Genomic DNA, 17,025 nt, shown 5'->3' on the forward strand with positions numbered 1-17,025 from the left:
AGGTGGGGCGCTCTAATGCTAAGAAGTCCTATGAAGCCGTGATCCGTCAGCTCCTCCAGAAGCCAAACGCCCGCGTGGCCGTCCTCTTCCTGCGCAGCGACGACGCAAGGGAGCTGCTGGCAGCCGCCGCCAGGCTGAACTCCTCCTTCATCTGGGTGGCTAGCGACGGCTGGGGCGCGCAGGAAAGCATCGTCAAGGGAAACGAGGTCAGCGCCGAAGGAGCCATCACACTTGAGCTGGCAGCCAATCCCGTGCCCGAATTCAACCGCTACTTTCTCAACCTGAACCCGGTCAAAAACCATCGCAATCCCTGGTACAGGGAGTTCTGGGAGCAGCGGTACCAGTGCTCCTTGGGTAGCGGTGGCGGTAGTGGTGGAGGAGGAGGAGGAGGAGGAGGAGGAGGAGGAGGAGGGGGGGAGACGTCTCTCCCGCCATGTGACATGGACTTGTCAATGGACAAGAGCAACTTTGAACCGGAGTCCAAGATCATGTTTGTGGTGAACGCGGTGTACGCCATGGCCCACGCCCTCCACTATATGCAACGGAGCCTGTGCTTCAACACCACCAAGCTGTGCGACAGCATGAAGGCGCTGGACGGGCGCAGGCTCTACAGGGATTACATCCTCAATGTCAGCTTCACAGGTAAGGGAGCCGGAGGGAGTGAGGAGCCCTAGATGAGGTGTTTAAAGGTGGCGGGAATGGAAAGAGGAGTTGGGGGAGAGATAGCGAGAGAACAGACGGGAGTGCGAGTGTTGTGCCTACTTAGCAGTCCTCTCGTGAACAACACGCGGGTGTTGTCCTTCCGCAGAACATAAAAGGTGCTGAGACAAATCCGCTTAATTGCCGCGTATTGTCAGAGCCAGCCATGCCATTGACACCCATTACCCATGCGTAATTGATACACCACAAAGTTGCTTTGAGGAACGAGGAGCTGCAGTTAATCCGTCAGACATATTCTTCTCTCTTGAACTAATGAGATTGTGTGTGTGTGTTATAATAGCTCCTATAGCGGGGCTGCCTGTCTGTCTGTCAGTCTCCGCAGAGTATAGGGAGCGGAGAGAGCGAGGATTGGTCTTGACTGACAGATGGCGTACAAAAGGAAAAGCGTTATAAATAAACCCCGGCGTCTCGGGGACTGACACAGGTTTAGAGGTGCTTATTCCTCCGCCAACCGTGACCAGGAGGAGACATCAAAACGGCCTAACAAACAGCAGCTTTGCCGCGAGACGCCGGGGAGAGAGCAAGAGGGATGGAGGACGGAGGAGCAGCATCACATACGGGGGGGAAGCTTACAGATAAGACTGACAGGCAGACTAAAAGGAGAAAACAGAGTTTGGGGTAAGGTAAAAAGGGAGTGAGACGGAAAAAAAGACATACGGAGGGAAGGAAGAAGGGGAGCACTGAGGCAACGGCGGAGTGGGACGGCGTGCGTCAGCAGAAGAAGAAGAATTCTCTTTGAAATTCCCCATCTTCATTCCTGCAACAAATCAAAGGACTTGGAACGTTTCTGCGTGAGAGGGGGGAGACGGAAAGAAGGGAAAGGAGAGAGGAAACAGTCGAGGCGGTTGCAGTCGGAAACAAACGATAACCACTCCCTTATAGGGCGCACACACAGAGAGATGGAATACAGGTTCACACATAGAAAGTTTAAAAAAACTGTTAGGAGTAAGTTGGAGTAGGAGGCGTGAATCCCGCTGTGACATCCCTACATCTCTCTGTCTGATCATCTTTGTCCCCTCACATCCCCCCCCCCATCCCTTCTCCTCACTACTGATGTATGTCCACGAGGCGCATGTCTTTACTCCGCGAAGAGAGTAACAGCGTGCACAAGGATCTTGAGTTCCTCACAGCTCGGCGACGGCGGTGACAGCGTGGAAAACAGCCTTATCGGTTTAAAGAAAAAACACATTTCAAAGCATCCGCCCCGATGAGGCGACGGGGGACGCTGCGAAGGTGGCGGCGCAGTTAAACTGGGAAGAGTTGTTGGTTCAGCTACCGGAATGACGCACTCGCACTGCTGCACACACACACACACACACACACACACACACACACACACACACACACACACACACACACACACAGCTTTCCATCTCCAGTATGTAAGGAAAAAGGAGCCGAGGTGAGTTGAGGTTGAATGTGGGGTATAAATACTGCAGCATCACCATCCGCAGTGCTCTCAGTCTGAACTGTAGACGGAAAACCAACACTCTCTATCTCTACCTCTCTGACATCTCCCCCCCTCTCTCTCTCACACACACACACACACACACACACACACATGTTCATGACACACATGTCGCAAAGTTTGATCCTATTCCCGATCGCCTCTCCTTAACTTTACAATCACAACCCAGCGGACTGTGTGGTGCACCGTGTTACGTCGGTTAGGAGTGCGTTTTCATACGCCGCTCTCCTCATCTAGTCTCATCTAGTTGCTATGGTAATGAAGCCGACACTATTACCAATTGTTGAAGTGTTCTGGTGGATCATGGGAACAGCTCCCTATTATCTAGTAATAGACACAGGGGCACATTTGTGCCTCGCTGCAGACTTTCCAAACACTAAACACGCGCGCACGCACCTGCAAGAGACATATACAGTCAGCTTCTGGGTTGTTTTCTTTTTTTTTTCTTTTTTTTTTTTTACCAGCGTCAAATTGCAGACACCCCCAACCCACACACTTCTCAAAGCCATCATTCAACTCCCACCCACCGACCTGATCCGCAGCAAACATAGCAGTATATACACACATGCAGTCTTCTGTTCAAATAGTGGTGATAGATGTGATACCCCCCCCTTCCCCCGCACGCTTGTGTGTGTGTGTGTGCGTGTGTGTGTGTGTGTGTGTGTGTGTGCGTGATACGTCTGTGTTAGCAGAGGCGGTGTGCCTTCAGGGCCATATTGAGCAGCGAGCTTACTGCAACGTTTAGATGCTAGAGAACAACCTTCACTCCTTCTCTCCCTCATTTTCTCCTCACACTCTTCCCTCTGTCTCTCTCTGTCACTCTCAGGGTCTCTCTCTGTCTCTCTGTGTCTCTCTTCCTCTCACTCGTTCTCTCCATATATCTCCCTCTGTCTCCTATCTCTCTCTCTCTCTCTCACCCAGAAAGTGTCCTACTCTCTCTACATTCAAAAACAGCACATCCCACTCAGACTTCACAAGGTTGCTCTCATGCCTCCACCGCCTCTCCGAGCCGGTCTGTTCCTCCGCTCCTTCACTCTGCTCATCCCTCCATCCATCTTTCACCTTTTCTCTATTGATTCCTCCATCTAAAGGCTTTCCTCTGTCCACCTATATCTCTGCTGCCGACGTACCAGCTTTACTCTTTCTCCCTCTCGCTATCTCCTCTCCTTTTTCTCGCATTCTTCTCCCTTGTCACTTCCCTTCCTTTCTTTGGCCTTATCTTGTCTCTCGGCTCATCCTCCCTCCCCAGCGCCTCCTGCTTCTGCCATTTCTCTCCTTTGTCTCCTCTATCTCGCCACCTTTCAGTCGAGCCTCAGCTTTCTGCCGCTGCATCCCTCCTCCTATACATTTCTCCCCCCTTGTTCTAGACTTCCGTCCCCTCCACCCTATCTGTCCTCTGTTCCCCCTGAGGCCCGTCGGTCCACGGCCCAGGCAACGCTGCCGTCCCAGGGGAGCGAATCTGCGGGGAGAACAAATATAGCTAATGTGATCCGTCTGCGTGTGCGGTTTGTGACGTGCGAGTGCATCCCCGTGTCCGTATCTATATGCTCGGAGGCGTGTGTTTGCGGGGCTCAGATGTGTAAGTTCATCAACCTCCCTGGAGGCAGGAGAAGAAGGGACAGGAAAGGTTGGTCACACCACTAGCATGCAGAGCCGCTGCATCTCTGTGTTCTACCTGGAGCAGGTGTGCATCTGTGCAGGACCTATATACGGCGTTTACTTTGTCAGGCCTGAATCGGGATGGAATCAGCGATTCAGGTGAATGGACGTCTTGGAAATACAATTCTCTATTCCCAAGCCAACGGCTAATCAACAGCCAGCTTTGGAATTTTTAGTCACACACTCGCACAAAGAAAAGATTTGTCTTGTCTTTCTCTGCTCACTCTCTCACTCTCTCTCTCTCTCTCTCTCTCTCTCAGATTACTTATTCCTACTTATTCCTCCCAAGCCCCTTTGCCTCCACGCTCTCTCTCTATCTCTCTCTCTCCCCGCCTTTAATACCCACAATCCCCCTTGGGCTTCGCTTTAGCCCGACATGGCCGAGAACATAATTAATTTCACAGCTTCTGAATGAAAAGCTTGTTTTCGCCATGCTTCTAATTAAGCTGGAATAATAATGTTTCTCAAGTTTAGCGGGAATGCTGAAAAAGTGTCTGGATCTGGTTATTCTGCATTCTAACAGCAGTTTGTCTCACCTAACTTTATTTGCTATTTTTTTGTTCTCTTATTTGTTTGACATTCTGTTTCCCAAGCTGTTTGATGAACTGCACTCACAAATATGAAGGGTGGGTTTTAGTTTACAATGCGATGGATCCTCCCAGGGTTTTCTTAGTCTCAAACCTCCATGATACATTGTATGTGTGTATTAGGTCACACATAGTCATCGATCATCACTCTTTCAGGGCTGAGGTTGTGTTATAGCATGTATTAAGATATCGTAAGAAAGCCCACAAGCCGCCGTTCAGAAGGAGTTTCCACATTCACTTCTTCAAATGATGCAATTGGTTCAGTTCACGGTTCATCAGAGTCACATCACACACAAAGGTAGCTGAGGGACAAACTTCCTTTGAGCTTCTCTGCCCACTACTATCTGTCAAAATGCAAATGCTTTTTAGTCATGCTAGATGCATGGCCGCATGAATGGCAATGTCAGGTCTGTCTGTCCGGACTGAAATATTTCAACATTTATTGGATGGTCGTGAAATTTCATTCAGACACTCATGGATCCCGCAGAACGAATCCTTTTTCATTCAGCTTTATCTGGCTTTTCCTGTAAGGGCAACATTTTTCAATTCGTCCAATACTTTTCTTCACGACCAAATACCTGCAAAACTATTAACACTCCCATCGGCCTCAATGGTACGAGGCAAACATATTCAAGAAGACACTGCAGCGAGATGATAGGCTAGCGATGAGGGTGTGTCATCGTGGGTGTGTGCTATTAGACAGAGACCAGCTGATGAGAACAGCTGATATCGTGATTGACGACACCGAACCCAGAGTGAGCATGCATGCAAGGAGTGAATAACCGGATGGATGAGAAAACATATTTAGAGCCTCATTTGATAATGTTTAGGTAGCAAAAGTACTTTAGTTCACACAGGACACGAACATGAGTCTCCTGAGTGAAAGTCCCGTGTTTTTTGACCCATCCACCGACCCGACCTCCTGCCTACACAGACTCCCATGAACCCAGAAACCCAGTTGTGATATGTCACAGCAAACACAATCCCTCAAAGCTTAACCCTTAATGCAGTTTTGCTGTGTGGGTGCATAATTTTTGTACTTACCTGTACACTAAGAGGGTGAGCATGATAAGTAAGCAGCTTCACATTGGCTGAAGGCTGTTCATCCTGTTTAGACAGAATCCAAATTGTTCGGCCACTGGAACTCTGCGATCTCAGATTTTTCAATTCGTCCCAGGACGCTGCTGAGCGGAGAGATCGCCTCCATCAGTCAAGGACGTGAGCTGCCTGTCTCAGCTCTCTGCAGTCACCAGAGGAGACTTGGTGGCCTTCGCCATCTCTAACTTGCACCCTCATACACTTTTTTTTTTTCTTCTGATAAGCTGCTCTGTCACGTCAGCAAGGTCGCTGGTTTTGGTTATGGGGTGGAATCACCGCTCCTCTGAGTCTGTTCCTCCCCCAGTGTGATCTGTGAAGTCAAGGACAACACGGTGCCCTCAAATGGGTCTCTAGGCTAATGCCGTTATCTCTTTTAGTCTGTATTACACGTAATTACCACATACGGCTAATTAGGCTTCAGCACACATCTAAGGTCCTAATAAGGTGCAGTTATGATAATTAGCGCGTGGAAAAGTGTTTCTGTGTGTTGGCGCCAAAGAGGAGGTGAAAGAGGAGGAGACTTGTCTCATTGCTCAGTGTTATTAGCAGACTTTATTATCTGTCAACTTTGCGACATAATGGATTCATATCGCTTCTACCGCTGAAGATATTATCACCGCCTTATTGGAGTCATTTTCATTTAGCTGTCACCTAAACATTTAGCCCCAAAATCCAAAGAAGATTTGACACTTTTCCCCGTGACGGAGGGAGAGGAGTAAAGATAGAGTGGTTGCGCTGTCTCGGTGATTTATGGATTTCATAAAACCCTAACCCCCTCTGCTGCCATCTGAAACGCCATTCTTCTCCGAACACACTGAGCTTTTTCCACAACAATAGCACAGCTTTAGCTCTCGCCGGTGTTGCACACGCACACACACACACACACACGCCACGAACAGCAGGGTCAGAGCTTCGGTTCTGTCAGCACAGCCTCCCACGGCGCTCAGTGCAATACCTCAACCATCACACTGTAAAGTTAAACCTAATGGAGCTTCCACCAGCACACATCCACACACACACACACACACAATATTTCATTTTTTTTATTTATTCCAAGGATCCCAAGCTGTATACGTTTGGCCAATGACAGAGATATGAGGAAGGCAGCGCAGCATCATCAACGCTGCTGTGCACTGAAGACCAGGAGCCTTGTTATACGTTGAAGAGTGATGCTTTCTAAAGGCAGCCGCATCATCGCTTGACAGGGGGAGGCAGCGGCGTGTAACACTCAGCCTCGTACAGCGTGTCAGCAGCACAGAGTTGATTGCTCCGCTGTAAAGACAGGAGTGGCACTGTAGGAGTGACATGCACTTTGTCTGTGTCAGAAGGACCGAGCGTCAGCACTGTCAGGTCCAACGCTGCCTGCAACACGTTAAGAACTTCTTCTTTTTTTTCCATAGCCTCTTTTCTCCTTTTTTTTTGTTTTTTGTTTTAATGGCTTCAGTATCCTGCCAATTTTACAATCTCTTCTGTTCCCACATCCTCAGGGTAGATGGTAATCCTTCCAGAACAACTTGTATACAAACCAATTTGGCAGTTTCAGCAGCGTACCTCCCTCACATAAGAGACCCAGAGGCTAATTCTATCAGTGTGTGGGTAGCTATAGCACTACCCAGGGATTCAGTCCTCTGCTTCACGCCTATATGACTTTATGGGCAGTTTGTTAATGATGCATTTGGTAATAAACTTTGTCAGTTTGAAATTTTTAGAGCAGCGTTTTGTCCCTATGTGACCTCGGGGAAGGATGGGAGGTCACTGATACATACAAACATCACCAAGCATACCAGGCATTTATAGCCTCTGAGCAAATACTCTGGTAACTGGCTGGTCTTCAGTAATGAAAAACACTATTGTAATGTCCTTCATTGCCTGTTCTGGACTCCTAAGGCTTAACTGACCATGGATTATTGTCTCCGTCCTCACTGTTGCTTTTAATAGGCATCAATGAGACATCAATGGGATGATTGTTTGCGATTGTTTGGCTTTAATCTCCTTTTTCCCACTCGTCTTCTAACTTTCTTTCCCACTCTTTTGTCTCCTCTCGCCCCCCGCAGCCCCTTTCTCTCCTCCCGGCAGCGAGACAGTGGTGAAATTTGATTCCCAGGGGGACGGCATAGGCCGATACAACATTTTCAGCTACCAGCGCTTTGCCGATCGCTACGGCTACGTGCCAGTCGGTGAATGGGCGGAGAGTCTGACTCTGAGCAACGATCAGATTCACTGGCCCAGGGAAGTGGTGCCCACCTCGCAGTGCAGCGACCCCTGTGAACGCAATGAGATGAAGAAAATGCAGGCAGGTAGGAGATTGAATTTCAACAATGGAGGGGGTTTTTTTTTCTCGTCATAGCATACCATACCGTACCAAGCAGCAGCGCCTTTTGAAAAAAATCTCAGACCGTCACATTCTGCTGTTCATATTGCTGTTTCCCAGGCGAGTACTGCTGCTGGATCTGCACCGCCTGCGAGCCTCATGAATACCTGGCTGATGAGTTCACCTGCTCGCCCTGCGCTCCGGGCCAGTGGCCCACTGATGAGCTGACGTCCTGTTACGACCTTCCTGAGGACTATATCATGTGGGAAGATGCCTGGGCTATTGGTCCGATTACCATCGCCTGTGTAGGGTGAGTAAGAAAGGGCTGTCAACATAATGTCAGATCCTGACGGCTCCTGACAGCTGTAAGTGTGTGTGTTTGTGTGTTTGCATGGATCTTGGGATGGGGGAAGGGAACTGACCATACCCCTGAGCAGTGACGTCCAATCAGAGCTAAAGTGTGCTGGACTGGACTCCATAACTTCCCCTCCTCCACAGGTTCCTGTGCACCGGTCTGGTGTTCTGGGTGTTTGTCCGACACAACCACACACCGCTGGTTAAGGCCTCGGGCAGAGAGCTGTGTTACATCCTCCTCTCCGGAGTCTTCATGTCCTACGCCATGACTTTCCTCTTCTTGGCCAAGCCGTCTCCTGCCATCTGCGCCCTGCGGCGCCTGGGCCTGGGCACCTCGTTCGCTGTCTGCTACTCTGCCCTCCTCACCAAAACCAACAGGATCGCCAGGATTTTCAGCGGCGTGAAAGACGGAGCGGGCGCAGTGAGGCCACGCTTCATTAGCCCTTCCTCTCAGGTGAGCGATTGTCGCCTCATGTCCATCCATCTGACTTGTGCAGATGTTGGTGACCTCACCTTTTCTCTCCTCCCGTTCTTTTTCAGGTGTTCATCTGTCTGAGTTTGATCTCCGTCCAGTTGGTGATGGTGTCGGTGTGGCTGCTGCTGGAGGTTCCCGGGACGCGGCGATTTACACTGCCAGAGCGACGGCAGACAGTCATACTCAAGTGTAACGTACGCGACTCCAGCATGTTGCTGTCACTGGGATACGACGTGCTCCTGGTCATCCTGTGTACTGTGTAAGTGCGTCATAGCTGGTTTGATTTACCATGGTCGTTGTGGAAGTTCTCCACCCTGAGCACTTGTCAATTTCAGACGTTTTGTTTTTCATTTCAGCAGACTAGTTATCGTGTTTCCAGACGGTGTCGATTCAATCAGTAAATATGATTCTCTCCCTCTAGGTATGCCTTCAAGACCAGGAAATGCCCCGAGAACTTCAATGAGGCCAAGTTCATTGGATTCACCATGTACACCACCTGCATCATTTGGCTGGCCTTCCTTCCCATCTTCTATGTTACATCTAGTGACTACAGGGTATCTTCATGAACGCACCACACACACACACACACACACACACACACACACACAACACAATACTATGTTTCTAAAGAGTTTATTCCTCAAAATGTCAAATCATTCCTTAAAACCCCCAACATTCAATGATTTACCTTCTGGGGACATCATTTGTGCTCAACCCAGGACAGGAGTGCCTATTATATAATATGTAGCTTTGTGTTAGCAGTTTGTGTCCCCGCAACATGTTTACATTTATACAAGCCTACAGATTACAAAACAGTGACAACACAGGTGTAGCGGCAAATTAAACAATTTCTAATCCTGCTGGCAAACGCCCCGGCTCTGCAGCACTGACACGACAAACAGAGCGATTCTGTCAAACTGCTGACACGTGTCCAGATTTGATAGCAAAGGGGGGGGGGGGGGGCGAGTGTTCCTCTGATCCATACAAATCTTAAAGCGTACGCACACACCTGGAGCAGACGCTCCCACAAAAACGCACACTGCGCACCGTATCAAAGGGCATAATGCCTTGTGCTGATGCCTGGGCTGCTCATTTGATCCCTATAAAAACAGCTCACTTTCTCACTCCCCGCCTCTCTTTCTCTCCCTGGAAATAAGCATTTCTCTGGCCTTGTAATCTGACTTTAAGATTAGTCAGGTGGAGGCATAACATCACCAACATACACAACCGCCCACTCATAAACACACACACAGATACACGCACAGAAATGTTGAAGGGTTGACTATTAATGTACTTCTCTGTCGGTGGTTCGTCTTCCAGTTGCTGTTATTCAACACTTTTCTGCTACACAAAGCTACACAGCAACCCCATGGCAACCTAATAGGGACATACAACACAGGCGATTTCAGACCAATTATATTTAGCATTGATTTTTCTACAATAAGACACAGAGTTCCCCCCCGAGATACTGTTACATTTGGCCTCTGTGGTCTCTGTTGATTAGGTTTTTTTATTGATCCATCCTGTAATTGTTATCCTCTGAACTGTTGCAAGGAAACAGTCTGCCAATAAATAGTTTGACTCTCACTTTACAGGCCTCATTGGCTCTGTTTGTGTGTACGGGTTAATTACTTTAGGCGTTTTCACGCTTTAAATCCATCTTTATAATGTATTATTGTTATATTTTCTGTGAAGCACTTGGTTAATACTTATTTTAAAAGTGCCTTTGAAAAATGTTTCTTATTACAGATTATTATCATCAAATTAGCTCATGAAAGCAATTACTTTGTACTACATTAGCATAAGATGTATCCATCAAAGTCTGGCTACTAATTACTGTCTCCTCCTTCTTTTCAGGTTCAGACCACCACCATGTGTATCTCCGTCAGTCTGAGTGGCTTCGTGGTCCTGGGCTGCATGTTTGCTCCCAAGGTCCACATCATCATGTTCCAGCCCCAGAAGAACGTGACCAGCCACAGGCTCAACCTCAATCGCTTCAGTGTCAGCGGGGCTGCCACCACGTACGCGTCTCACGGTAGGTTACACGCAATTAGACACGTTTTAAAGGGGAAGGGTTCCATTATAACGGACAACCATTCAATACATTGAAATCTGAGCTATCCAGGTGTTATCTGTGTTCTGTATTTTGTTCCCGTAATGTAGTAAGTTATGTCTCAGGCCTCTATCGTCCACTAGATCGCCTGCAGAGCCATCCCTAAGAACCCCAAAGAAGTTGTCATTTTAACACATTCCATGTTGCTGAAATGACTGCGCAAGTTTTCCCAAATTACTTGTAAATTAGCAGTGATGCTATATTTATCACCATTAGATAAAGTCTGCATTTACACCACCACTTATGTCGTTTGCATCATTTATGTGACTTAATTTGCCTGTAATGGCAACGCTCTCTCTCTCTCTCTCTATGCTAGTGTCTAGACCTCCATCACCATTTGTTCTAGCATTTGGCAGCAAAAGACATCAACTGAGGAAGTCTGTTCTGAAGCATTTTAATGCACAAATTCTCTTCTCCTCTCTTGTTCCAGCTTCTGTCAGCGCTCACCAGGTCCCGACCGTGTGCAACGGGAGAGAAATCGTCGACTCCACTACTTCCTCTCTGTGACCACATCCCGTCCACTCTCGAAATCTGCCCCTGCGACTGTTAGCCAATCCATGAACATTATCCCCCCCCCCCCCCCCCCCCCCTTCAAACATCCTCCCCCACACACTATATACACTCAAAACACACACACATATACATACGTGCACATACACAAATACACGCACAAACACACAAACGACCTTCCTTGTGGACTAGAACTGTATTGTTTCAAAAATGTAGAAAGTGTGTAACTATAATTAAATTATTTTCTAGGGATGTACATACATGGAAATCGACATTGTTGTAAGTAGAGAACAAAAGAACAAAAAAAGTTTTTAGGAGGAATTTTTGGAGCCTTTGTTTTTTGATAGCTTTGTTATGACGCGGTGTAAATAGACATGCGCCTTGGTGGTAGGAGGGCGTGTGTCCCCTCAGGCTGGATGCACATTTGTGGCTCTGCTTGCCTCACCTGCAATACCCCACGGACTTTTTATTCTCATGCTTTTTTGTAGGTCTCATTGTAATAACCAATAATGTATGCATTTCTATTGTGTATCTGTACATTTGTATATTATACTACTGATGGTTCAAACAGCACAATGTTGACAGTCTTGGAACCCCTTGAATGTGGAAAAGACGTATAAACTGGATGGTACAGGATGGCTGGAACGGACAAACAAAAATCCCCCAAACTCACACAACGCAATTTTCAGTCAGACAAATTGTCTTTTTTTTTTTTTTTTTTTTGCATCTTAGATCTGTATAATGGACGCATTGTAGCTGTTTTTCCAGGAAAAATCCTGCTTTTGATACAAATGTTTTTTTTCTATTTCTAATAATGGAATCCCTTTATCTAAACGGCCAGAGTTCCAGACATGTGTTCACCAAGGCAACAGTATGTTCACCCCGCTCTCAAACTTCAAGCAGCCTGTTTTTCTTTATAGTATTACTCTAATGGATGCTAATAACAACTAATAGGGCTGAAAAAGATAGAGTACATCAAATGCATTTCTTTTGCCTCAAAAACTCTCGACACAGACGGCGCTGCGATGGTTTTATCAACAAATTGCCGACTTAACCAGTAATTATGAATTTGTGCTCAAATGACTCAACCGCTAATGGAGGGAAAAAGTCTGCTTTGCTGAACACATGCGTTGCATTTTTCCAACTACAGTACAGGGGAGTGGTAGCTTATGATTTGGAGCCCCATAGATACGGTATGTGGGGATGTTATGACTATGGCTATGTGCCTTAATGTATGTTTGATAGTGCTCCTGGTGGAGGTTGGGAAGAGATCAGGTTTAGATTACCGGCTGCACATCCTTGTTGGGTAAGTGTGAAAGTGACCCCAGTGTAGAGCACATGTTTCCAGGCAACACAATGCCAGTTAGGTTTATTCCCTAGCAAGCCTTCTGCTATTGATTACCTGAAGTGTTGAAAACGTCAATCTCTATACTCTACCCCTCTTCTTTGCCAGTCGGTGATTAAAAAAAACAAGAACATGGATATATCTGATAGACGGCCCACACATTGATTTCTACTTTATTTTTTACAGCTTAGCGGCTCCAATAAAAGAAGGAAGGGGAAGAGAAAAGCTCATACACCATTAAGGTGAAGTCATTGACTCGTCGACTTATTGAAGTGTGCAGTTTACATATCTGTGTTAAATGTGTTGTCGTCGAGAGGCACAGTGGAGCAGCTGGCTTCGACAGTCCCAGAGAGGCTCACGAGAGGAGGCAGGGCACACAATGTCAGCTGCTGGCAGATCCTATCTTCTAACAAAAGGATGTTTAGAGTAGAACTCTGTATGAACACGAAGAACATCGATCAAAACATCCCAACAAACACCTCGTTTGTGGCGTGACAGATGAGGGAATAAATGACAAAAACATGAATAAAGTGTTTTTTATTATGAGAAAATCGAAATATCCTAAATTAGTTGACTAATTTAGCACCATAAACATCATATTTTATTGTAAGGAGTGGCCTCTCATGCAAGAATGTATTGCATTTAGGAGAAACTGATCTTAAATGGTTACATATAACAATATGCTGTCTAAAATAAAGTGGTTGTTATACTTGATATTTCTAACAAAACATGTGATCCGGATCACTTATTTGTTTCCTCGGACGAGCGATTCTAAATGTTAAAATGAATTTGGAACTGTTGAACGCTCGTCTCTGGACCGCCCCACACCTTTGCACAGCCGGTCTCCAACAGCCCTCTGTGATTATCACACTGAATGATAGATTGATAGAATTTTTAGAGGATGCGCCAAGACGAGCCGACCTACATCGGGGTGTGTGTGTGTGTGTGTGTGTGTGTGTGTGTTTAGGTGCAGGGAGCAGGAGGAGAGAGAGTGATGTGGCGGAGCAGAGGGGAGCTGCTGCTGGATTATGTAAAGCACTCCCACAGCCCAGAAGTCACAGCGCTTCTATGGAAGCTCAAAGCATCTCAGAGATTCACAGTCTTTGTTAGCAGAAGGCTTAGCCATTCACTCAGTGGTCCTGCTCCCACAAGATACACCCCGCATGGCAGGTTGCTATGGACAACCACCGCCACATCCGCCGCTGGAATGTCTATTTGTCTGCATGGAAGGGGAGGGTTGGGAGGAGGGGGTGAGGAGAGAGGGCGAAAAGGAGAGGAAAAAGAAAGAGGGGAAGAAAAAACTGGTTGCTGGTTGCGATTCAAATTGGCAGTGAGTGATGAGATTTGGCTCAGACAGCCCAGTGCTCTACTCCCGGCTTTTAATGGCTGCACAAATAGAGCACTTAACCCGGATTTTCCTCTCATTTAGTCCGGCGGACTCGTCTCAGACAATAGTCTCAAACTCTTCCTCTCTGACCCTCTCTCTCTCTCTCTTAGCCCACCTCAAACCCTCGAACCCTGTGTCCACCGCATCTCCACTCCATGTGTGAACCTTGCTGCTGAGTGGGTTCTCAGCCAAGACCACCTAAAGCCAGACCGACAGATTTGTACCCACGCTTAAAACCGAAAGCACTCGGATATGGGTGCCCACTTGCAGCACATGCCAACGAGGCGGCCTCGAGGAGGTTGGGAGAGGGATAAGGGGGAAGGTAGATAAAGGAGTTGGACAGCATGTGGGGACAATAACAATGGGACTCTAAAGAAAACGCATCACTTTGAAACACGTTCTCACTCCACCATACTCAGTTTTATCATCTCATGTCCCCGGTAACTCTCCGTGGAAGCTTCTTTAATTGGCCTCACCCGTGAATATCCCTTTCAGACAGCTAGTCATCCACCTTGTTGTCGTCCCTGTATTCAGCCTCTGCCAACTGCCATGTGTCTACAAAGGTCCCTGTGCTGTGCCCCCCCCCCCCTGCTATACAACAGAAATGTGTCCTTGGCTTCTAGGCTTTCAAACGAGACACGATCTCTGTGGCGAACTGAAATGAAGGTCGAGCTGAACCCCGGAACTGGTCAATCAAAGCAATAGTTTCCGTGTTTGTCATACGTGCAATTAAGAGGCTGTGATGACATCATAATAAATAACCACAAGCAAACAGCTGGTGTCGTCTGCTCGTCCTTCTGTGTCCGGTCTGTCCCGCTGAGGGGAAAGGGGTTCAGTGTGTTTATAAATCTCAGATAAAAATCCAACAGATTTGTCTCCCTCACCTCCACTTTCCCTCTCTCTCTCTCACACACACACACACACACTCTATTCATAGCGTGTGTTGGCAAACGTTGAAAGACGCCTTTAACACTCCAGCGTAATCTGCTCCCCCAAGCGATGCCACTCCAATTAAACCATCCACTGGAGTGGTCACTGCCTTCGGACAATGCACTCCAGTGTGTCGACTTGCTTTCCTCCAAAACGTCTGAAAGACAAAAATCAATAAAAGGAAAGAGTAAGGGGTCTAAAAAAAGAAATAAAGAAACAGTGACATTTGTCAGTCATTTACTATCCCACACTGTCAGTTTGTTGATTAGGGTTCATGGTAATATTAATGATGTTGCAGGTCCTCAATGTTTTTCTTGTGGCTTCATCATACTGCCCACAGTTCCTACTTTACCAGAACTACATGTTGACTCTTTTGTTGTAGCCAGGCAATGGTCGCCCTCTGGTGGTGGGCTCAGCTGATTACACAAATAACATTCATACATGTCCATTTAACTATTAGGCTGGTAGTGGTGGAAGACATACCCAGATGTTTGACTTAGGCAATACAACAATGTCAAAATACCAAATGAGTTTATCTGGACTTTTCATGTGACTTTATTAGATATAGATTATATGTGGAGGGGAAAAAGTACACCCTCTTTCAATTCTATGGTATGAGCAATAACACATAACATATTTCACTATGTCATTATTTATTGAAAAAAGAGTAAGCCAAAATGCAGAAGCAGTGGGTGAAAAATTAAGTAAATCAGCATTGCTTCCATAGGAATTAAGAAGGTAATTAGCAGCCAGGTGTTGCTGATCAAATGCACCTGATGAACTGATCATCAGCATGTGACCACCTCTATAAAAGTGGAACTTTCTGGAGCGTTCAGGTGTTTGTTAACACAATGCCAAGGAGGAAGGACAGCAGCAATGAGCTTAGAGACGCTGTTGTTGCTGCCCTTCATTTCCAAACAACTATTATTTTATTGTGAGAAAAAGTTTTTCCAAGTGGAAATCATTCAAGGCAGTTGCTAGTTTTCCCACGAGTTGATGCCCCAGCAAATTCACCCCAAGGTCAGCCTGTGCAAAGTTCCTAGAAATAAGAAGAGCTACATCTAGAACTCTACAGGCCTTGACTGCAAGGTCCCCTCAGGACCAGAGCACCTTGCAGTCATTGAGTCGACCAGAAACTCCTCTGTATACCAAAGTATTCTGGAGTCAAATGTGAGGCAAAGCTTGAGCGTGTTCTAGTCCTGCTCAATGTGTAAAGTGTCCTGAGATCACCTCTGTTGTGATATGACACATTAAATACAATTGAATTGAATAGAATCGTAAAGGTAAATGTGAGACGGGCCTTTGTGTTCTTTATGGAGAGCAGTGGTCGTCCTCTCACAGCTCTCCCATGGGTGCCATCTTTGCCCAGTGTCCACTTATTGTGGAATCATGAACACTGACCTTAACTGAGGCAAGTGAGGCCGGCAGTCCTTTAGATGTTGTTCATGGCTCTTTAGGGACCTCCTGATGAGTAGCCGATGTGCTTTTGGTGTCCCCACTGTTCTCTCCATGTTGTTAATAGTTGCTCTCAATGTGGTTCGCTGGAGTCCCAGAGCCTTAGTCATGTCTTTGTAACCCTTTCCAGACTGATAAATCGCAATGATTATTTTCCTCATTTGTACTTTTAATCACAGCATCATGTGTTTGAGATCGTTTAGCTTCTCATTGCCAGGCAGGTTTTATTTAAGTGATGTTCAGATTTAGGTCTGGTAATCATTCCTGGGCATGTCTTGTGAAATTGAACCCAATCGTCAATAAAATGTGGTTGTTTGAGTAACCAAGGGGGCAATTCATTTTTTCAAATGCAAGGAAACCCTATCTAAGGTGTGACAAAGTAAAACAAGTTAAAATAGTACTAAACTGATGTGAGGATTTATCAGGGGCTTACTTTGGCCACTGTCATATGATATGATGATATTGATAAGGTGGTTTTGTAGTTAAAGTGACAGAGGTATACTGACAGTATCTGGCTCCGGTAAGAGAACATTTTTCATAACAACAAGAAATCTTGTAATTCTGAGAAATTTCAGCTGAGGTTTAAGGTTATTATTCAGCAATTTATTTGTAT

At 46.6% G+C, this 17,025-nt stretch overlaps 2 protein-coding genes across 4 annotated transcripts in view; both read left to right on the forward strand.

Annotated features, from left to right (window-relative positions):
- Positions 1-13,368, forward strand: part of grm3 (glutamate receptor, metabotropic 3) — a 31,530-nt gene extending 18,162 nt beyond the window's left edge. For 2 of the 3 annotated variants that reach the window (XM_084018525.1, XM_084018524.1), the window contains exons 6-13: positions 3-642; positions 7,587-7,829; positions 7,964-8,153; positions 8,342-8,651; positions 8,738-8,931; positions 9,094-9,226; positions 10,530-10,707; positions 11,216-13,368. In XM_084018525.1, coding sequence (XP_083874651.1) covers positions 3-642; positions 7,587-7,829; positions 7,964-8,153; positions 8,342-8,651; positions 8,738-8,931; positions 9,094-9,226; positions 10,530-10,707; positions 11,216-11,292 — 1,965 coding nt within the window. In that variant the 3' untranslated portion in view covers positions 11,293-13,368. The remainder of the gene's footprint in view (positions 1-2; positions 643-7,586; positions 7,830-7,963; positions 8,154-8,341; positions 8,652-8,737; positions 8,932-9,093; positions 9,227-10,529; positions 10,708-11,215) is intronic. The other variant, XM_084018526.1, reaches the window with a different exon arrangement.
- calub (calumenin b) overlaps positions 1-17,025 on the forward strand; it is a 140,573-nt gene that overhangs the window by 36,432 nt on the left and 87,116 nt on the right. The gene's annotated exons all lie outside the window — the stretch shown is intronic.

Source organism: Eutrigla gurnardus (genome assembly GCF_963514095.1).
Source record: "Eutrigla gurnardus genome assembly, chromosome: 9".
Classification (NCBI taxonomy): Eukaryota; Metazoa; Chordata; class Actinopteri; order Perciformes; family Triglidae; genus Eutrigla; species Eutrigla gurnardus.